The sequence below is a fragment of the Leopardus geoffroyi genome, chromosome B3, assembly GCF_018350155.1.
Source record: "Leopardus geoffroyi isolate Oge1 chromosome B3, O.geoffroyi_Oge1_pat1.0, whole genome shotgun sequence".
In the NCBI taxonomy this organism is placed as follows: domain Eukaryota; kingdom Metazoa; phylum Chordata; class Mammalia; order Carnivora; family Felidae; genus Leopardus; species Leopardus geoffroyi.
In genome coordinates this window covers 52897255-52920663 of record NC_059337.1, presented here as the reverse complement: position 1 = coordinate 52920663, position 23409 = coordinate 52897255, and the positions used below count along the sequence as shown (strand labels likewise).

At 34.6% G+C, this 23409-nt stretch overlaps 1 protein-coding gene across 5 annotated transcripts in view; it reads right to left on the bottom strand.

Moving 5' to 3' along the window:
* The window catches only part of DMXL2 (Dmx like 2), a 152741-nt gene that overhangs the window by 26046 nt on the left and 103286 nt on the right, over positions 1–23409 (bottom strand). For all 5 annotated transcript variants that reach the window (XM_045449743.1, XM_045449745.1, XM_045449742.1 and 2 more), the window contains 8 exons: positions 20017–21693; positions 16974–17084; positions 12758–12927; positions 9213–9310; positions 8607–8772; positions 7006–7270; positions 2233–3311; positions 1256–1447 (listed from right to left, as the gene is read on the bottom strand). In XM_045449743.1, coding sequence (XP_045305699.1) covers positions 1256–1447; positions 2233–3311; positions 7006–7270; positions 8607–8772; positions 9213–9310; positions 12758–12927; positions 16974–17084; positions 20017–21693 — 3758 coding nt within the window. The remainder of the gene's footprint in view (positions 1–1255; positions 1448–2232; positions 3312–7005; positions 7271–8606; positions 8773–9212; positions 9311–12757; positions 12928–16973; positions 17085–20016; positions 21694–23409) is intronic.

The following is a 23409-nucleotide window of genomic DNA, read 5'->3' as shown; positions in this document are numbered from 1 at the left end:
TAGTATTCCAAAAAAAAAAAAAAAAAAAGAAGAAGAATAAAAATAAGTATACAATTTTCAGAGCTTTTATTTTAAACTGCCTTACAAAATTTCCCTTGATAAAAATAAATACTTGATCTTAGCAATAAAAATGAATTAAATGTTTAGATATATCAATCACTGTATGAAATGGCTGAGTTTTCAGAAAGCAAGTAACTTATTTAGTACTTATGAGTAGTGCATACTCTTAGAATTTTAAATTTAGAAAGTTTAAAAATTATCATTATCAAAAGTACATCCTAAAATGCCACACTGAATCAACATTTTCAGACCCATAAAATCTTAAAATTTGAAGGGAACTTAGAAATAGTTTCATACTCTTTGAATGTCTTATACAAATTTCTAGGAATGGAAACGTTTACTTAGAATTTAGTGCCTTTTCTAAGTGTCCATATTCACCTAACAAATAATTTAAGTAATCTCTGCTTAAATACTAATACAGATTAATTCATGCTATGGGTTGGAAGTCTCTAATAGGTTGATGTAACTCATGGGTCCTTCAGAAGAATGTACTCCTAGAGGTCAAACATGCCTTTGAAATAAAATAAATAAAAAACAAAGATGTTGGGGACATCAACCACTGGAACTGGAAAAAGCATAGCACAAATATACATAGGCTAGCACAGAGGTTATCTGATCAATTCTAAATCCTGCCAAGCTTCCTAGTGTTTTTTGGAATCTATCTGTTCTTAAGTTTTCAGCACAGGGTATGGGTTTCATCTGGAGGTAGTAACTCTTTGAAACCTGATGGTTCCTCACTACTGCACAGCCTCCAGCAAACACAATCATCAGGGAAATAGCAGCGAGGATACTTTCTCTGGGATATTTCCGATCAGTCGTAGTTTTCTCAAAGATACTCCCTGAGCTTATACTTTCACAATATCCTGGCACATAGTCATAAACATTTCTAAATTAATGATTCATTTAATGGAAATGGAAGATTGAAAGGAATATTCAGAGATAAGAATAGTGTCTAGAAAAATAATTTTATAATCAAAAAAGTATTTGTCTGTCTTAAACTACTTTTCCATAATTAAGAGGAATGCTTCCTTTTAAATTACATTCATTGGACAAAGAGTCTTCAACTGATTAGGATTGGGGAAGTAGCACATTAAGAGCACTTTACAATATTTCCTCTAAGTTCAACAGGAAGACAAGTATAACATATTTACCTTCTCAATGTGTACAATATCAACTGATATAAACTTTACATTACCTTCACATCTCCAACACTGGGATGAGGTGGTGTTTTCATCTGAACAATAGTGTAAAGTATATCATGGATGTGATTATTTAAGTATAATACAGGATTAGCTATGACTGTTTTTGTTGAAGCAATACTTGCTGAAAGCAGAGGTAGGGTGGTAGGTAATGGTAGTGGAGACTGGAGCTGCTTCACTGTAGTTTCCTGTGGGTTACAGTGGATTTTTTTTCAAGACAGTTAAAATGAAGGACAAAAAAAAATCAATTAATAGTGGCTCAGTTAAGCATCCAACTCATGATTTTGTTTAAGTTCGAGCCCCATGTCAGGCTCTGCATCGGCTGCCAGAAGCCTGCTTGGGATTCTCCTCTCTCTCTCTCTCTCTCTCTCTCTCTCTCTCTCTCCCCCTCCCCTGCTCACGTTCTGTCTCTCTCAAAATAAATAAACTTAAAAAAATAGTTATATGATAAAAATACTAGTGATAAGGGGCGCCTGGGTGGCTCAATTGGTTAAGCATTCAATTCGTGATTTCAGCTCACGTCATGATCTCACGAGACTGAGATCAAGCCCCGAATCGGGCTCTGCACTGTCAGCTTAGGATTCTCTTTCTCCCTCTCTCTGCCCCTCCCCAACTCATGCTCTCGCTCTCTCTCAAAATAAATAAATATTTTTTTAAAAAAAACACTGGTGATGAACATCTGAATAAAAGCAGTATTTATTCACTCATTCTACAAAACTTTATTGAGCACCCAATCTGTACCAGTTGCTATGTAAGATGCAGAAGATATGAAGGCGAGTATGACAACAGCTGTGCTCTCAAGCTGTTAAGCCTACTCATAATCACTATAACTTTGATCTAAAAAGACACATGCAGAGCATAAATATCTGCCTCCTATGAATAGAGGAAATGGGCATATTTACATTAACTAGTAAAAAAGAATGACTAAAATTATTAAAATAACCAAGAATGAAAACAAAAGTGAAGTTCATACCTGCTGTGATTCTTGTAGCAAAAATTTGAGTTCCATCCTTACTGAGGCCAGACCACCACCCTGGGCCCCGTGAAGGCTACAGTAACTAAGAAACACTCTGAGGAGATCTTGGTTTTTCTGTAACCACAACTTTCGTCTTTCTGCATGTTCTCGTTTAGCCTGCAATCTCCGTCTTTCTATTTGGTGGCGCTCATAGGAACCTATATCTGGTTTGTCCATCATTTCTTCCTGGTCCAAAAGATCACTCTCTACCTTAGAATACGTTTTACTGGCATATTCTTTAATAACTGATTCATGGTTACATATCTCATGCAAGGCAGCAATTTCCTTTTCAAGCCAGTTATAGAGTTGAAATCTGAGTTTTCCACCATCTACTTCATAACCTGTAGCCAATGTTCTTAGTTCAGTCATGAGGATCTTTAAACAAGCTCTGAATTTTAGTTGTTCAGCAATCACATCAACTTCAGTATCACCTTCAAGACAATCCTCTTCCTGAGGAGTCAGTAACATACTAGGGTCTGAGGCCTTCTGATCTTGTCTATCTGTTTCCCTGGCATCTGTACTTTTCATTATTAAGCCAACGGCATCTTCTTCTTCTTCTTCTAAGGCACTATCATGCTCTTCGCCCCAATCAAGATTAAGAGGTTCCTCATCAACTTTTACTATTGGCTGACTCCAGTCAAACTGTGATGAAGTTACATTTGACCAATCAATGCCAGAACTTCTACTGACATCACTCAGAGTCTTTGATTCTGAAGGTACATCATCTGTCTTTTTAGAAATATAGTCAGGCTGACCTTTTTCTGAAGGTAAGGCAGATATTTTGGTAACTTTTGGAATTTTGGAGAGTACCTCCAAGGCTAGAACAGGACATCCAACTTTAAAATGTGCATTTGCAGTGGTAAAGAACAATTTTCTTTCTATAAGGTTAATTTTATCAACAAAGTTTTTTTCAGTTTTGAGACCTAAGGTTGCCAAAGTTCCTTCAGGGGAGGCAAGGTTTCTTCGAATAAGCAAAGGATGAGTTCGAAGGTAGTTGTAGAAACTAAACACCACTGGATTACAAGATTTGATGATAACTATAGAAATGAAACAGATACAATTACAAGTTACTATGTCAATTTGCACTTACAAAAGAATAAAATGTCAGCACTTTCTCAAAATAAAGGATATTTAAAAATTATATATTTTAATATTGCTTACATATATATTTTTAGAATTTTCTAATGTTTATATTTGAGAGAGAGAGAGGGAGAGAGGGAGAGAGGGAGAGAGGGAGAGAGGGAGAGAGAGAGAGAGAGAGAGAGAGAGAGAGAGAGAGAGAGAGAGAACGAGAACAAGTGGGGAAGGAGCAGAGAGATACGGAGACACAGAATCCGAAGCAGGATCCAGGCTCTGAGCTGTCAGCACAGAGCCCAAAGCAGGGCTTGAACCCATGAACCGTGAGATCATGAACTGAGCTGAAGTTGGATGCCCAACCAACTGAGCCACCCAGGAGCCCCAATATTGCTTATATATTTTAAATGGAAAGAAAACGCATACACAACAATTAATTGGTTCCTTTGCAAAAAAGGGAGGGAAGAACAGGATAGAGAAGTCAGGAAAGAAGCTAGATTTCTCTGACAATACCTTGGTTTTATATACTTTATTTAAAAACCATGTCAACATTGTATGTAATTTTAAAAGAAAAATTAAATTTAAAAAATCACAAAAAAAGCAAAAGCAAAATTAAACAAGTGAATCTGTACATCAAGCTGGTAGCACAACCACACAGAGAAGAACTATAAAGTGACTTTAAAATAAGCAATTTGACTGTACATCCTGACTGGGATATACCACAAAAACAAAAATAACTACTAAAAACAAACAAACAAGTAAAAAAGCTTAAACTGTTGCTATGAAAACATGTTGCTATGAAGAATTTTTGTATCATTATTCTGAAGCAATCATATACATATAAAATAACAAATATGTTAATGCTATGAGAATTCAAGCTTTTAATTATATACAGATTTGAAATCTAAAAAGAAAAAATCCATAATTTATATTGAATTAAAAATTTCAGTGTGAACTCATGGATTCTCATGTTTAAAAAAATGGATATATATATGCATATATATGTGTGCAATATATACATCTATACACACACATATATATATCCTAGCTCCATTCATTAAAACAGCCTAGAAACAATGACCAAACCAACAGCAAATGAGGATCCCTATGTCCAGGCTGTAGTCTCTATTATTCCCCACCTAAAAGGATCCTTCTTCTAAAGGATGTCCACTTCCAGGTCTGGGGCATGAAATGTATAAGATGAGCCTGAAACATCTTGCCAGAACAAAAAGCAAAGACACTATCAACAAATAATGTCAAAAGGATTCAAGAACTTGTAGAGGCTCCAACTGGTTAAAAATGAGATAATCTGAGCAACCATAATAAAGTACAATGGATTAAAACACAAATCTATCTAAATCTGTGAGTTCAGATAAATAAAAATAAAAACTCATTAGTTGCCTTTGTAGTATGCTAGTGAACCAAACTTACTTTGAAAACTGGTAAAGAGAAAGAATCAAACACTTATGTTCCCTTCACTATGCATACCACTGGATTCAGAGTAATCAAACAGCTGCTTAGGGAGACTACACTCTCGGCAAGTATTCCAATTCATAAGAGAAGAATAGAATGACACAATTAGAGTATCATCACTTGACGAACACTAATGAAATAACGGATCTATGCAGTGATCACTGATTTCTGTTAGCACAACAAAAAGCTCAACAAGCAGACATTATGAGTTCCCTAACAGAAGTACTCCACACCACCAGGAAATATTTCTGCCAAAAATCTCATAAATTACCAATATATATGAAATACAGACAACATGGGGGGAAAAACATGAAATGACACAAAATCTAAAAAGTAAGAAACTACAAAATAAACAATCTGACTTCTTTAACAAACATATTACAAGGGACAAGAAAAAGGAAGGAGGAAAAACTATGAATTAAAGTAGACAGGGGCACCTTGGTGGCTCAGTCAGTTAAGTGTCTGACTCTGGATTTCAGCTCAGGTCATGATTTCACAGTTTGTGAGTTTGAGCCCCACGTAGGATTTGGCACGGACTGCTTGAAGCCTGCTTGGGATTCTCTCTCCCTTTCTCTCTTCCCTTCTTCCCACCCCATGTGCACACATACTCTCTCTCAAAATAAACATTGAAAAATAATAATAAAGTAGACAAAAGAGACATCTCAGCAATCTTGAGGATCTTATACAAATCAATTGTATAAGATTTTATGAGACAACCAGGAAAATCTGAACATTGCCTACTTTGATTACTAATCAAATTTTGTTATGGTGACATGTGTTATGTTTAAGAGTCATTTTTTGGAGCTTCATGTTGAAATATTTACAAAAGAAATGATATGCTGGAAATTGCTTCAAAATTTGCTTCAAAATAATAACTACTGAAGCCGAGTGATAGATTCATAGACTTTAGATCTATTATTCACTTTTTTTATATATATTTGCAGTTTTCCACAATAACAAGCGTTTAAAAAATAACCTATAAAACATTAAGAAATAAAAATAATCTTCCTTCTATAAAAATGTATACATTTTAATAAAATTACCTGGGAAACTCAGATACTTATTTTTTCTCCTAACAGCTTTATTACCTTTCCTTTAAAATTGTTAATATTATTTATTAAAATATTTCTTCTTTATGAAGAAGAATGTAAAAATGGGTACCCTAGTCCCTTTACCCATGCAAGTTTTTTTAGCATTTAAAAATAATATGTAATAAAAAATTTTTCAAGTTGTTATTTAAATTCTAGTTAGTTAACATACAGGGTAATACTCATTTCAGGAGCAGAGTTTAGTGACTTATCACTTACATATAACACCCAGTGCTCATCACAACCAAGTGCCCTCCTTAATACCCATCATCCAATTGTAACTAGAAAACACAGAATGAAAAGTAAAAGCTTTTTTCTCCCCACACCTATTCCCCAAAGTTAAGCAGTAACCAGTATTCAGTTACTTTTGATTTGTTCCAGAAAACAACAAAGGAGAGGAAGAGGGAGACTAGATGCAGTACGTATATGCATACACATGCATGTGTTTGCAACATGCATATGTAAATAAAATGCAACAAGAATCACACTGTTCTGCATCTAGCTTTTTTCACTTAATAATACAGCAAATATTAATACGTTGATCCACTTCATTTTCTAATGGCACACTATTTCTGTAGTATGGATATACTATAAATCATTTAATTATTCTACTAACAAACACTTAAAATGTTCTATTTTTAAAAAATTATTGCAAACAGTGCTAATAAATACCCTCCAGATACTTTAAAAAATCGAAACTATTTGGGATAATTAGAAGTAAAGAATGCTTATCACATAAGAATGAAGGCCCATGCACTAAACCAGTATGTGTAACAACTAAATTTCTACTTAAAAAAAAAAAAAATGGCTGTATGATAATATGGAAGAACTATATAATGGGTCAAGGTTATGTATGTTTCAGTTTAATAAAATTGTTTTTTGTTTTGTATTTTTTTCTAAATGAATGTAAGTTCAGAAATAGTCTTCTTTTAAAAAAGAAAAAGAGGGGCACCTGGCTGGCTCAGTCAGTGGAGCATGTGACTCTTGATCTCGGGGTTTAAGTTCAAGCCCCACACTGGGTGTGGAGATTACTTAAAAATAAAATCTTAAAAACAAAAAAGAAAGAAAGAAAAAGAGAAACCCACAAATGTCCTACCTTGATATTCATCATCCTCCTTTGGTGTTTGTTCCAATAATGTGTCTAAAGCTCGGGTATAATCTTTCATTACCCAATAGGCAAGGCTACGCAGGAAAGGATCAGGATGTAACCTTTTGCAATCAAATCCTGAGCCATCCTTTTGGCAACCCAAAATCTTCTGATTTAGGATGGATATATAAGTGGATGAAGTCTCAAATTCAGATTCATACAAACGGGCGATAACCATGGCTAGCTGAATATCTTCCATTTTTTCAAGACATACCTACAAATTAAGATATTAAGAAATACCTATTTGATGAAAATTATTTAGAGATATGAGATATTCCACTGATACCCTGAAAACTACCATTTATATTATCATAGTGGAGGGAGGGGTCCAGAGGTTGGGATAGTAAAAGGCAATTAAATGACTGTTTGATAGGAGATTAAGGAATAGCAAGAAGAGTAAGAAACTAGAACTTAGTAGCTAGAAAGATGAGACATAAAACAAAATAAGCCTAAGACAAATATCAACATCGCATCAGACTTAGGCCAATTTAAATTAATAACATTCATTTTAAATTAAATATACTTACGACATTTGAATTTATATGTATCAGTTCCTCTTAATTTCCAAATATATTTCCACATAAGCATAATTATTACTATTTTAAAAGAACCTTTTAATTACATAACAAAAAAACATGAAATAAAGCCACATATTCTATTTTTACTGTTAAATTTATATTCTAATGTAATTACTCATATTGAGAATCTGAGGTCATTTGGGCAATAAAAGCATCTCTCAGTCAATCAACATTTCTCTTCTTCACCTAAATGTCTTCTAAGTTAAACTTCCCATTCAAAATTATAAATATTTTTTATTTAAAAAAATCATACATCAGAGATAATTTTGAAAATATGACCAATTCTAAATGTAAAGAATTTCTCTTTATTAGATATTTCCTATTTATTCTATCATGTAGTACATTCCAGTTATATCTAGTATTTTTCCTTCACCTTTTAGGATTGTTCAGAATGATATTAGGTATCCTAAGAGAAAGAGCTCATAAATAAACAGAAACATTCATAATTTCTCTCTTAATCAGCTGCCAGGATTATATATCAAAAAAAGCAGTGTTTTACCTCTTCATTCATTTTCTACCATCTAAGATGACTGCATTACAAAACAGTATAAATTGGAATTTCAGTTCCTTATCTATGAATTTCAGTTAGAAGAAAAAGAACTTAAAGTACCTGCCTGTCTACACCAGAGAAGGAGATTGTGACCTATACACACTTCAAATAGTTCAGAATCATAAGATGGCTAGGAAGAAAATATTCATAAACCATTTTTGCCATTTTTTCATACATATATATTTGAAATGCATATACTTATCTTGAAATGCAATATTCCCTATATAAAATTTTTCATTTAGGTTTCACACTTGAATTTATTTTTAATTTTTTTTATCGCCATGCCACTATTTACGTTCAGTAACCTCTGTAGTTATTTGTTGTCCTTACAAACATAAGATAAAAAATTACATTCTCGTCTATGACCTTTCCAAATTTGCAATCTCTTAGAAGTATTTCATGTCATGTTTTCTTATTTATACCTCTATGGCATCTTTCAATGAACCAGCTAACAAGAAAAAAGCAGCAGATTGTTCAAACCGTTGTTTTCCAAGTAAAGAGAAAGCATTTTTCAAAGCAGCTTTACGCCATCTATCTTCATTAAAGTTGTGGCTGAAAAATGTTGTCATTTTTTCATCATGCTGTGACCTGGGAACCAGAACACAAATATCAGCAGATAAGGAAATTTAAAATATTTTGAATCCTTTGTAAATTAAGCGAAAATAACCTCAAACATCCATCTAAAAAACAGTAACTTCAGTGATAGATATCTGTTATCAAACTTCACTTCTAATAAGGAAAGTTCAAAATATCTTGTATACACGTAAATAGAAAGCAAGAGCATTTTTTACTTTTCAAAATGCTTTTGTCAATTTTTTTAACAACATCCCACCCTTTAGGTTAAGTTGAACTTAACCTAAATATTATGCCCATTTTTTTGCAGATAAAGAAACCAAGATACAAAAAAGTAAGCTGATCTGATCAAGTTCAAAGCTCATACATCTAAGTACTTTCAAAAGCATTAGCATCAGAAGACTCACAGCACAGAAAAACTCCATTAAATCATGTTAACAACTGAGGAAATTTACCTAAAAAGACCCCACACTACTGCTTTCTTCTTCATTGAAAGGTAGAATAATGCAGCATCCAAGGCATCATTGTTCCTTTGAAAAGAAGCTTTGGCAACCTAAATGATAAATAAAATATTCTATTAAATTAACTATTTGATAAAAGAATTACAACTGATTAACCAACAATTGATAGTAACCATAGAAATGAGAAAAGTTGGCTCTATTTCACAATCTCCAGCAGCTTATAATATATACTCCTAGAGAAAACCATTTGTATGCCAGTAATTATAATAAAAATAATAACAGCAACTAGCATGTACTGATTACTTCCCATGCACCAGGCACCATCTAAGTGCCTTTCACTTATCTCAATCACCACAATCCATGAGGTACTATTAATTACCCCCATTTTACTTCCTAGAAGCAAATGAGACACAGACAGGTTAAGTGAATTTTCTAAGGTCACAGTGTAAGGGGCAAAAAAGGGATTAGAAGCCAGGCAGTAATAACTGTCTATCATAGAAAACTAGAGAAAGAAGGCAGAATATTCAATAGATATGGCCTCTTCTTGAAAATTAAACGTTACCTTTCATAACATTTGGTAAAAGCGAAAATGCTAAATGCTACAGTATATGTGATTTCACAATTTAAAGTTCCCTCAACTCATTGAATAAATATTTATTATATACTGTGACTTGGGAACTAGACACACACATTTAAAAACTACAAACAAAATTAAGTGTTCCAGTTTTTTTTAAACATACTTTTTAAAAAACATTCTTTTCTAGTATTTTTCCAATCAAATTTTGACAATTCTAAAGGAATGACACCTTCTTTCTGGTATGTAATTAAAATACAGAAGGTTGAAGCTCCATTATTTTAAAGTGCTGACAAATTTCAGTTCTTAGAAATTCCATGGGAGTCTTAAGCACATAACTGATAATCTCCATGGAGCCATATAACCAAAGTTGCTGAATTCATACAGAACTGATCAAGTCAATGTTAAAAAGTTTAAAAATTAAGCCAGTAACATTATTGTAATATAATTATATTGTTCTGAACATGGTACCATACTGACCGTATCTTATTTCTCAAAGATACTTAGATAACTTCTGTAAATCACTAAGTTGAGAAATATAACAGTAAAAAACAACAGATGTTTTATTAGCTCACATTGACTGATGGTGAAACAGGAAACTACCAAGGCATGGAAGAGTGGGAAACCGCATCATGGAAACTGATTTACTCTCAATACTTGCTTATTTCTCTTCTCCTTTTTAAATATGTTCTTGCCTTCAATCATTTAACTTAGTATTTTGATGTGTCGTAATTTTTAGAGAAATTTTTATTCGTTTTTTGCTAATTATTTATAATACATCTCAAGGCAACAAATTCACATATTCCTTTGATTCAATTTTAATATTTCTTATGGAAATAAATCATATGTACATATCAGATATACTTAATTATAATGACAAAACACTGCTGACAAGAAATTAAAGAGATCTTTGTAGACAACATCTGCAACATTTCAGATAAAATAGGCCCTCTTTTTCCCACTGCTTTGGAATATAAAAAATTTAATGTAGGTACTGTGTTATTTACATGCTGTAACAATTAACTTTCCCTATATACCAGAAACTACATTATTTGGTTGGTGTGAGAATAAATTCCTTCTTACATTTGTGCCTATTTTGAGGGAGAAACACTGATATCAGCTACCTTACATGTAACAGGAAAAATGACACCTCTGTGCTCACATTTCAAAGGGATCTGAGGGGCATGATAAACACCAGCAACACAGGATTTTAAGGGAGATGAATATGGCACATCCCTAACCACCTTCAACCTACCAAATGAAAATGGGACTGGGGGATACGCATTTTAAATAAGTTTGACAGGTGATTCTTCTGACACTAAAATTTGAAGACACCCACTGTAGAGGAATGAATTCCTCTTGGGAGAAATAAATTTATACTTCACAAATGTAGTACCATTAACTGTATTTCCGAGAATGTCAATGAACTCCTAAAAGTAAACAATAAATGAGAATTCCACTTTCCTAACCCCTATAGAGTAGAAAGGGCACGGACTAAATCTAACACTTATAAATGTTGGCAGTTTGGGCTGGTTATCTAACCTCTCTAGTCCTAGTTCCATCAGGTGGAAATGGAGATGGTAACACAGGACTGATGAAATGATTAATGAAATAATTTATGAAAAGCAACTAGCACAAACCTGGTACAGAGAGTGCCCAATAATGGTTAGTTTCTGCAACACTGAAAGAACCTGCAGCTTCCACTAACAACTTACTTAATAAATTTTTTTTCTAAAGGGAATCTACCAGAAAACAGATTCCAAAAACCTGCTTTAAAAAATTTTGTAGTGGGGCGCCTGGGTGGCTCAGTCGGTTAAGCATCCAACTATTGATTTCGGCTCAGGTCGTGACCTGAGAGTCATGAGACTGAGCCCCTTGTCGGACTTCGTGCTGGGCATGGAGCCTGCCTGGGATTCTCTCTCGCTCTCCCTCTCTACCCCTCCCCCACTCATGTGCACATTCATGCTCTCTCTGAAAAAAAATTTTTTTTTTTTTTTTAAATTTGTATCTATCTATCTATCTATCTATCTATTTTCAACGTTTATTTATTTTTGGGACAGAGAGAGAGCATGAACGGGGGAGGGGCAGAGAGAGAGGGAGACACAGAATCGGAAACAGGCTCCAGGCTCTGAGCCATCAGCCCAGAGCCTGACGCGGGGCTCGAACTCACGGACCGCGAGATCGTGACCTGGTTGAAGTCGGACGCTTAACCGACTGCGCCACCCAGGCGCCCCTGAAAAAAAATTTTTTTAATAGCATGTTTAATTTGCTGCCACAGATATGTTCTTCAAGTGCGCATAAATCAAAATCTTTTATGGAATGGTATTTTAAGTGTGCAAAGGAAGTTTGCTATTTACTAACCTAGTCATACAGAGAATCCTTTTTATAAAAAGAATTCTCATATATAATTAACATGATCTGATAAGAACCAAAGTTTGCTTTCTAAATTTAGATTTGTTTTCTTTTTTTAATATCATTATTAAAGTACAGCTGACACACAATGTTATATTAATTTCAGGTGTACAACAGTGATTTGACAATACTACACATTATGCAATGTTCACCACAGTAAGTACAGTCATCATCGGTCACAGTACAGTATTATTATAATTTTATTGGCTATATTCTCTATGCTGTACTTTTCATAACTGTGACAAACTTTCAGTTACCAAAAAAAAAAAGATTTTTGCATTTTCCCAAACTAGGAACCACCTCAACTGATAGCAGAACATAAGTAATTCTATAAATATTATAAACTCAGCATATATGGTAAAAGGCAACTGGTACACTACATATTTTATAAAGTTCAAGTTTTTGGAATCTCCAAAACTTTTTATTTAAGAAATTTTTAAGATCTCAAGATGTACAAACTAATTCCCCACTACAGATTTTCTGGAACATGATATCTTTTATCCTTTAAGATTTTTTTTTTTTTTAACTTCAACATCCAATGAAGTAAAGTTACCTTTTCAATGCATCTTCGAAGAGTGTTAATATTCCTGACCCACCAACCTATTCCCATAGCTCTTAGCTCAGACCACTGAGGGTCCCCTCTCTGAATTGCCGGAATCATATTAATTAGTTCTTCCTCAGCCTCAGAATGAAAAGCCCAGGCAAAATGGCAGGTAGACACACCTAAATTAGAAATGCAAAATAATAACCTTCAGAACTATATCCAAAAATAACAAAAACAATTTTTCACATAGTCCTGTATTCACTCATCCTGGAGAAGAATTTTCAAGCAAAAAAAAATGGGTGAAAGGAAGTCTTTTATCATTCAGGACTTTACACTCTAAGCTTCTAAATACAAGATCAATTGCAGGATACACAAAACTAAAATATCCATCTTTTTTCCAAAGTATTTGCTTTTTTTCTCTGCAAAACTAGAGACACCAAAACGTGATCACTGGAAAGATATTTGAACATTGAGTCATTTATACACACACACACACACACACACAGACACACACACACACACCAAATTTATCAACAGTGAAAGCTTTGGTCAAAATAAAAGATCTTGGCCCTGTGTCTCTGGGTGTTTTTTCTTAAATTTTTTTTTTTCAACGTTTATTTATTTTTGGGACAGAGAGAGACAGAGCATGAATGGGGGAGGTGCAGAGAGAGAGGGAGACACAGAATCGGAAACAGGCTCCAGGCTCCAAGCCGTCAGCCCAGAGCCCGACGCGGGGCTCGAACTCACGGACCGCGAGATCGTGACCTGGCTGAAGTCGGACACTTAACCGACTGCGCCACCCAGGCGCCCCTCTGGGTGTTTTTTCACAATGCCACTTGCTTGTAGACCATAATATGAATTTTAGTATTGAATACTGAAAACTGCCCCATTCATCCCTCTGGCCAAGGAACTAAGTATCATTTTATAGTAAACTCTAACCTTCAAGAGAGTTCAAGGGAACAACAGTCAGGAGACACATTCCTCTGCTTTCAGCACCTCAGTTAAAAGTAGTTAAAGCTGCCAAATACTGATAGTATATGGCAAATTTGTTCCGCCCTGGTAGAAGAATGACAGGGCTCTAGCCTGTACTTAGAGGCAACAAAATGGGTTTAGTGACACCGTCAGACTTGGAAGTACAAGGAAGTTTATCAATAGTTTAACTATTGATAACACTTTATTCCACTTAGAGCAGGTGAAGAGGAAGCATGAGGGAAATGACACACACAGAGTGGTGACAGGTAAGTGAGAAAGCCCAGAAGAACCCACAGGAGCCTAGGAGCAAGCCTAAACTGGTCCAAGTAGCCATCTATATGGACCAGTTTTTGAAACAAAGACATGTCTGAGGTCAATGACAGTCACAACACAGGCTTCTCCATGCTATAAGACCATAGACATTACTACATATAATTTTTTCATTAACAACTACTATATAGACTTACAATATAGTTTTTCTAATCCTTACGGTTTCACAACAGGTCCTTTAGAAAGTATAAAGGGAAAAACTGGGGTACCTGGGTAGTTCAGTCGGTTAACCATCTGACTCTTGACTTCAGCTCAGGTCATGGTCCCAGGGTCAAGGGATGGAGCCTCATGTCAGGCTCCACACTAAGCATGAAGCCTGCTTAAGATTCTCCTCTCCCTCTCCCTCTCTCCCCACAACGCGCGCGTGTGCGCACACACACACACACTCGCTCGCTCTTTGTCTCTCAAAAAAAAGAAAAAACTATTATGACCATTTTGAATAATAATCTTAACTCTTAAATTTCCCATTACTAACATTTATATACAACTGTGTTTGAAATCACATCACAAAAATCAATGCAACAAACTTTGTCACCATAAATTTAGGGGAAAATTGTCAAAATTTAAGAAACACCAATTTGTAGTTTTTCAGAACCTAAAAGGAAGATTAATTTTCTCATTTAAATCTTTGCCTAATTTCAGAAGTAATCACTACATCAAATAACTCAAACTTTGCTTTAAAAGTTATTATTACATAGCAATGCATACAGTATACTTTTGATAACAGCAAATTTATAATATAAAGAATAATATAAAATATGTTACATTCTATACCCTTAAATGAAATTTGATTAGTTCAATTTTTGGTATGATTAAGAGAAAACAACAACAAAAAAACATATGTATGTCAGGGGAAATTAGGTTTGGAAAGCAAGATTAAAAGAGCAGTGAATATATTTGGAAGCCTAACTATTTATGTTTGTTTTAATATAAGCACTGTGTTATAAGTCATATACTCACAAGTAAAGCTGATGTTTCAGGAATATGTGCCATACAGTAATCCAGAAGATTTGCATACTTGTAACACACTGCCACACCCCCTGATTTGAGATACAAGGATTTATATCAGCCCCCTAATTTATAGATTAAAAAATCGTAACTACAGAGATTAAAGTGACCTGCCACATATCTTAATACCAAAAAAAAAAAAAAAAAAAAAAAAAAAAAAAAAAAGATATTAAGAAGAAAAAAAACAGAGGAACAAACAGGCAGTTTTTTTGGTTTTGGTTTAAATAGCAGGCTATTCTTTGCAGTTTTTCCTTGTTCTTCTTAGCCTTTCTATCTATAGACTGGCTACTTAACTTTTCCCCTGAGACCTATGCCCAAAGATCATCACCTGTAACACCAGTCACTTATCTCCAATATTTTAACTGTGTCAAAGAGAAAATGGAATTTAACAAAGCTTTAGAAATTAGAGGTGTGTTAGATCTCCCTAGGAAAGTACATAATTGTTATTAAGTGATTCAGTACTATTTGACTATCATTTAAAATGAAAATTTAAAAGACCTTTGAGTTAACATTTTTTAAACCTATCTAAATGGCACAGATTGTTTAAAATGATAATATCAAGTGTTAACAATGTGTTATTGAAATCATCAAACATTGCCTCTTGGAATGTAAATGAGTACAGTTTCTGTCTGTGGCAATACTTATCAAGAGTTATGAAATTTTACTCTTCAGTACAGAGAACAAACTGGTGGCTGCCAGAAGGGAGGTTGGTGGGGGAACAGGTCAAACACTTATCTTGATGAGCACTGAAAACTGTACAGAATTGATGAATCATTATATTGTACACCTGAAATTAAGATGGTATATTAATTATATTTGAATAAAAGATACTAAGATATAGTTATGTTCAGAGTTTAGAAAACTAGCCTGGCAATACTGTAAACTGTCAACCCAAACATTAAAAATAAAAACAACTACCTTTAAAAAAAAAAAAGAGTTAAGAATTTTCAAGCCCTCTAATACTGTAACTCCATGATGGAAAAGTAACATGAGGAAATAACCAGATATACACATAAATATTTATATGCAAGGTTTTAAGGTCATTCATTACAGCGATAATTCAAATAGAAAAGAAAATCAGCAATATTTGTTTCAAAAATAAAGGACTGGATAGATGAAACACAGTTTAGAGACATGACAGAATATTAGACAGCTATTTAAAATCAAATTTTCAAAGAACATTTATGAGGGTAAAGGGTGTTATATAAAGTCTGATATTCTAATTCCTTCAATACTAAAGCATTAATTATGAGACTGTGTCCAGGATGCTGGTTTAAAAAGAAACATAGTCTAATGAAAAATGCACTGGCCTGGGATTCTAATTCCAACTCTATTCACAAATAGCCTTCTATCCTAGGCGGGTCAATTTATAAAAAGTTTCAGTTTTTCAATCTGTAAATTAGGCAGCTGGTAGAAATCCTTACATCTCAAATCAGGGCGTGTGGCAATGTGCTACAAGTATGCAAAGCTACTGCATCTCTAGATGGCAGATATTCTTGGAACATCAGCTTTACTTGTGAGTACAGGACTTAAAATGCTTATACTAAGATAAACATAAAAAACACAGGGAAAAATTTACATAATTTTTAAAGAAAAGACATCAGACGTCACAGAAATTCAGGGCGACTTTGGGTTATGGCCTCAAGCTTATCAGGTTTACTCCTAGGCTACTACAACTTCAGCGAGTAAAAGCTGAGAAACTGAAATAGAAACTAAATAGTAAAAGTCACAGAACAGAGCTAAAAGATGCACAGTAAAGTGGTTAAGTGGGTACCATGTGACAAGAAGATCTTAAGGCTAATGATAAATATGCATATAATGATTTAGCTAATTCTTATACACAAATATAAATCCAAGAATTTCATTTCAATATGAAATAAAAGTTGCACAAAGGTTCAGACAATGAGTTAAATACCTTGATGAAGTAGCTGTACTCGGTATAAAGGAGGCAGTGATGTCAAAAGGCATGTGTGCAAACGCATAGCTAATAAGTATCTCAAACCACACTCATCTAATGTGTCTCTTCCTATAAAGTAAGCAGAAAATATATTTAAGGAAATAGGTAACAAACCAATAAAAAAATTAGGAAATAAACATTAAATTCAGTAATAATATATACAAAATGTATGTTTGAGTGTATTCCTTTGTGAACACTTAAGTATATATATATATATAGTATATATAGAACATGTATCTTTACAAAAAAAATGTGTAAAAGCTAAAATTCCCAAATGAAAAATGACTGGAGAAAACATAATTGTCTATTAGTACAGGTAATAATAGTCATTATAGCTATTCATAATAAATGAAATCTTGAAATCCAATAAAGAATATATTAACTATAGTAAGCTAAGTATAATTTTAAAAAGCATTTCCTAGGTGAGATTTAAAAAATAGGAATTACATATCTAAAATGATATCATTATTATCATTATTATCATTAATTAGGCAGTATCTTCTAGTTTGGTTAGCTCAACTGAAATATAGTACCATGAAAGATTTGAAATTTGATTCCCTAGGCTAGTTTTCCAGAGTTAAGGCTGAATCTTAGCCTAATTCCACAAACTTACTCTTATTTACAAGTTGCGTGAAGGTATGAAAGTATGGTGAGCTTAATCAAACTATAGCCACTGGTGGAAAAAAGCAATGCAAAACTATTAACAGCATCCAGCCCAGTAACTGCCACTTAGAAAGTGCTAAGAATGTTGAATCAAATAATATTTTCTAGAAGAAAATAAAATGTTTTAAATTCTCAAAGTTCAAGTTCCAGCTCTACTTCCCATTAGTTATATTCATTCACTCATTCATTCATTCATTCATTCATTCAACAAATCAAGCATCTACTACAAGTGAGTCATAGTTTAGGTGCTGGGGATTTGGCAGTGAGTAAGAGGAAATCCTTCCTCTTATAGTGCTTATATTTTAGGACACAGAAACAACAAACAAAAAGTGTCTGGTGGAAAGTTAATGCTATAGAGAGAAATAAAAAGTAGGTTTGACAGAGAGTACTGGAGTAAGAAGGTTCTATTTTATCAAGTATAGCCAGGGAAGAACTTTCCAAGAAGATGATGTTTCAGCAGAAATCTGATGAGGTAAGGGAATGAGCCAGGCATAAATTTGGAAAAAGAGCATTCTACACAGAGGAAACAATATGTGCAAAGACCTTGAGACAGGAATGTGTGTAGTGTACTTTGTACATTGGCAAGGAGGTCAATGTAGTAGAATGAAAATGAACACAGGTCACACAGGGATCTCTGGCTTTTAGTCTAAAGTGAGATAGCAAGCCACTCATGTATGTTGAGCACCAGAGAGATTAAATGTGATTAATCACTGGATCCTATGTGAGAACAGACTGAGGTGACAAGACTGAGGCAGTTTAGGAGACCGTCAATAACCAGGCAAGAGGTGACAGTGACCTGGACCAGAGTGTTAACAGGAGAGGTGGTGAGAAATGACTGAATTCTGGATATGAAAGAACCAGTAGCATTTGTCAGGAGACTGGATATGGGGTGTGAAAGAAAACAGAGTCAGGAATGCCTCTAATTCCATTTAAAAGAATCCATTTACTTAGAATCTATTCACTGAGATGTGCAACATATTTAAACTCTGAGCTTCACTTTCCCACCTGTGAAATGGGACATTAATTCTTGCCTTATCTACCTCATGAAAGTCCACTGTAACCAGGAAGAGCCATTTTTACACTGCCTAGCCAATCATATTGTTTTGTATCCGAAAGTTTAAACTGTTTTTCATGGATTGTGGCATATTTATCTTCTTAATATCCCAGAGTAAAAATTCTAATGTATATTAAATTTTCAACAAAGGCTTAAGGCTATTCTGGGGAGAAGCTTGCTCTATTGCACACAATTTATCATAATAATCAGAATTTTTAAAATTAACACGTTTAGAAAATAGGTCATAGAAAAACCTAAGGTCTCTAGTTATTTTAATCTATGAAGAGAAAACTTTGGAGATTTAAGTATATAAACCTATATGAAGAGAGATATTCCAGGTAGCTCTGAGGAACAGTCTTTTACCGTCAAATTTAGAAATCTTGTGAAATAGTAAGGGTACAGGCTGGGAGGCAATGATTTATCCACATATGAACCCCAGTTCTGCCACTTACTACCTGTGTGATCTCATATGTCACTTCATCTCCCTAAGGATCAGTGTTTTCATCTACAAAATTTAGTATAATAATAGCTACCTACCAGAAGATTGTTGTGATAATTAAGTATGATAAAGTACATAAAGTGCCTGGCACATAGCCATTGTTCACTCCTCCACAATATTTACTGAATGAATGAATGATCAATAATTTTCGGTTTCCTTTGCTAATGCCATCATTTATAATCAACACAAATGCCATCATTTATAATTCAACTATCTGCATAAAAGAGAATGGAATCTAGTTTCAGGAGACAGCCAAAAATGTTCTGGTTTAGAGCAAATTAATCAAGACACACATTATAGTAAAACGTATAAAACCTCCTTCTCAAGAGACTTTTTGGAGAAATTAAGTAATTGTAAAAAAATATTTATACCTAGAAACGGTTGAGTTCATGGTCCCTGTAAGTCTCATGGTTCAATAGTAAAACTAACAAATGGTCCATTATTATTATTAAAAGTAAATAAAAATTAAAATAAGTCACAGGAGTCGATATGTTTGAAAAAACAAAAGACTACATATATCTAAAATCACACAAAACTTTCAGAGTAAAAACTCATACAAGAACACACACAAAGACATCAAAATTCATGAAATCATGTGCAAGTCACAGCCTACCCCAACTGTCTTTTCTTTTACAACTAATCATATTATTTAACAGTAACTGTTAGCTAGAGAAGCCTTTTCACTGCAAGGTTATAAAAAGACTGCAATTTAATACGTGAGTCACTATATAAATTATACAAATGGTTCTATTCATAACTTAATAAATTTTAGTGGGAATTTTTACCTGAATAACTCTTATCTCTGTTTTCATCAAGCTCGGTACTGGTGGTAGCCACTGTATCAGCCAAAGCTACAAGGAACATCTGCTCCAAACGGGTAAGGCCTGGTAGACTTGAGTGCATAAGGTGACTTGAAAGTACCCTAGCATGTTCTTGGCCAAAGTAAGCAGGTCCATATTGAGAAAGATTTATTACTTTTGACTTGTTTTCTCTCTTTTCTGGCTCTAAATCTATATCATCTGTTGTTATATCCTGGATTTGGAACAGCTCTGAATACTGATCTTCTGGTTCACTTTTGGTAGGATCTTCATAGCCCTGTGGTATTTTTGTACTTTCTTCTGAAATTCTGTAGGTTGTATCTTGATCTGCAGCAAGCAGTGCATATAATGGTAGTGGAGGAATAGAATCTATCTCAGTATAATCTCGAGTACCATCCTTTCCTATGGTGACTGTATCCTTTGCTGTACTGCCACTAACGCTAATGGTTCGGGAAAGATGTCGCTTAGTTCCTTCTCCAGCATCAGCATCTCTAACTACTGCAACTTCACCTGCAATACATTTTACTAAATGAGAGAGAATAGCTTTAGCCCTTCTAACTTTCCCTAAATCCATCAATTCTAACAGCTGAGTTGGATGATACTGTGGGAGAGTAGGTGAAAGTACATGTGCAGCCTCAAATAAGCCACCATCTTGAACTACAGTTGGTGAACAAAAAACATCATCAGCAATAGCTGTTCCTTCAACGATGCTTTTTCTTGACAACATATTAGATTTAAAGGCAGAATGATCTTGTATTACTGTCTCTTCTGCATAGGGACTATCAGCTTCAATGTCTCCAAATTTGACAGCATGCTTCCACTGTGCATATACATGCATTTCACAATCCATTCCTACCACCAATATCCCATCTCTCACCCAGGAGAGAGAAACAGGCAGTGAAGGTGTACCATCCACAGAAGACACTAAGTCTATAGATCTAAGAAGAACCCACCTTGACCTAACTCCTTGCTTGATACTACCACCTAGTGGTAAAGTAATGACAGCTACTCCATCCTTACTATTGGTCTGCTCAGTCACAATTCCTGAAAGCCGCCCATACATGAAGATATTAGCGCCAACACCCACTGTGAGAATGTGGGAGCCATCTTCTTTTGATACCCAATCCAAATGTACTAAATGTTTGATATTCGGAATAAGGTATCTATCCTTGCTCAAAAGTGCATCTGATTTGCTGTACACAAATAGGTTACTGTCAACACTGACCCTTGAATCAAGCACACTCCCAACCTTGACCAAATCATCAAGATGAATTGTTTGTTCTAAAACCCATTCTGATCCTCCTGTAGATTCACATTCAAAGATGCAAACATGCATGGAAAATTCTTTAGAAACAAAACCATTGTGGTGGATAGGCTGTTTGTAAGCCACGGCAAGGCGACCTGTGTATGAACAGCTAACAGCAACTGGTCTTCCCACAATGCTCACTGTACTGCTATTATCTTCTCCTTCATCATTCATCAAGGGCCATCTCCTCCAATGGTAAGCTTCCTTCTCATCAGTTTTACATTGCAGGCTGGTTTCCATACTACACTTCCAGAAGCGTACTTTATTGTCAGAACAAGTTGTAACCACTAAATAAGGTGCGAGGCATACTGGATAAATTGAAGAAGAACTCAGATGGCCTTAAAAAAGAAAAATCAGATAGTCATGACAATAGAACCATAAAATAAATGCTAATAATCAAGTTCTAGAATGTGATAAATCCAAAGCCACTATAAGCTTCTTCATAATTCTGCAAACTCCCCTTAACTAGGGCTTTATACTAAATGTCCACTGGCTAAAGTATCTATATGAAGCTTAAACAGTCCAGTGGTGAAATAAAAATATGCAATAATCATCAGTTTTTAGGTAATTACGTTTAAATGAGGTGAATATTCCATTAAAATAAAATTCAAACACAATAAAACAAATCAATCCTTAATCACTAAATCTGTTATCTGCTATAATTTATATACGCCTTCACTGGAATTCAGTCTCCATTTTTAATCATTTTCATCACAGATTCTTTTTTTTCAACTTTTTTAATGTTTATTTTATTCTAGAGAGAGAGAGAGAGAGCAGGGGAGGGGCAGAGAGTGAGAGAGACAGACAGACAGACAGACAGAATCCAAAGCAGGCTCCAGGCTCTAAGTTGTAATCACAGAGCCCGACGCAGGGCTTGAACTCACGAACCATGAGATCATGATCTGAGCTGAAGTCAGAAGCTTAACCAACTGAGCCACCCAGCTTCCCCTTTCATCATAGATTTTTTTTAAATATGAAATTTATTGTCAAATTGGTTTCCATACAACACCCAGTGCTCATCCCAACAGGTGCCCTCCTCAATACCCATCACTCACCCTCTCTTCCCTCCCCCCCACCATCAACCCTCAGTTTGTTCTCAGTTTTTAAGAGTCTCTTATGGTTTGGCTCCCTCCCTCTCTAGCTTTTTTTTCCTTCCCCTCCCTCATGGTCTTCTGTTAAGTTTCTCAGGATCCACATAAGAGTGAAAACATACGGTATCTTTCTCCGCGTGGATTCTTAAGTAGTCATTACAATTTCCCATTCAAATGTCCCTAACCTGCCCTCGAATAATCCAGACCCTCGATATACCCCTACCATCAAAATGTTTTCAGACAGCTAAACAGACTGCTAGATCTCACCATTTTTACCAGGGTTAATTCATATTCTCTTAACAGTGAACCAGAATCCTCATATTTATTCCTGACTGCTGAAGGCTAACACCACACATCCACTGTCAACTATAACCTAAGGAGTAACAGTGATAAGGACTGGGTTCAGAAGACCTGGATTCAAGTTCTGGTCTATCAATACCTTTGCACAGTGAGAAAGCCACTTAAACATCTGAGCCTGTTCCATCTAAATAGTAGGGGTCATGTTACTACTTTCCTTGGAGTGTTACTGCCAATTAACACATTTAAAAACATTTTATAAAGCCCCTACAAAACAGAATTTATTTTTATCAATTCCAATAAACTTATTTTGAGTACATCCCAAACTTTCCAAATACTATGAAAGATTCAAAAACTGGCCCATATCTGCACCAGCCACAAAAGCCCAGAGTAAACCATTAATGTCATCTTTCTAACTCTGAATTCAAACCTATCTTATGGATGAATAAAAGAACCCTCATGTTCAAAATCATTCACCAGTAACTGGAATAGGCTTGACCCTCCAATTTTAGTTCCCAAAAAATACTATTCTAGGAACTCTTCAATTATGGTTCTACAAGTGACAGATCATTTTAAATATACCTTCCCTCCAAATTGTCTTATCCACCTTGTTAAATTCAGTATCATTCTAGGCTAGCCAAACTATAATCTCATATCCTACATTTT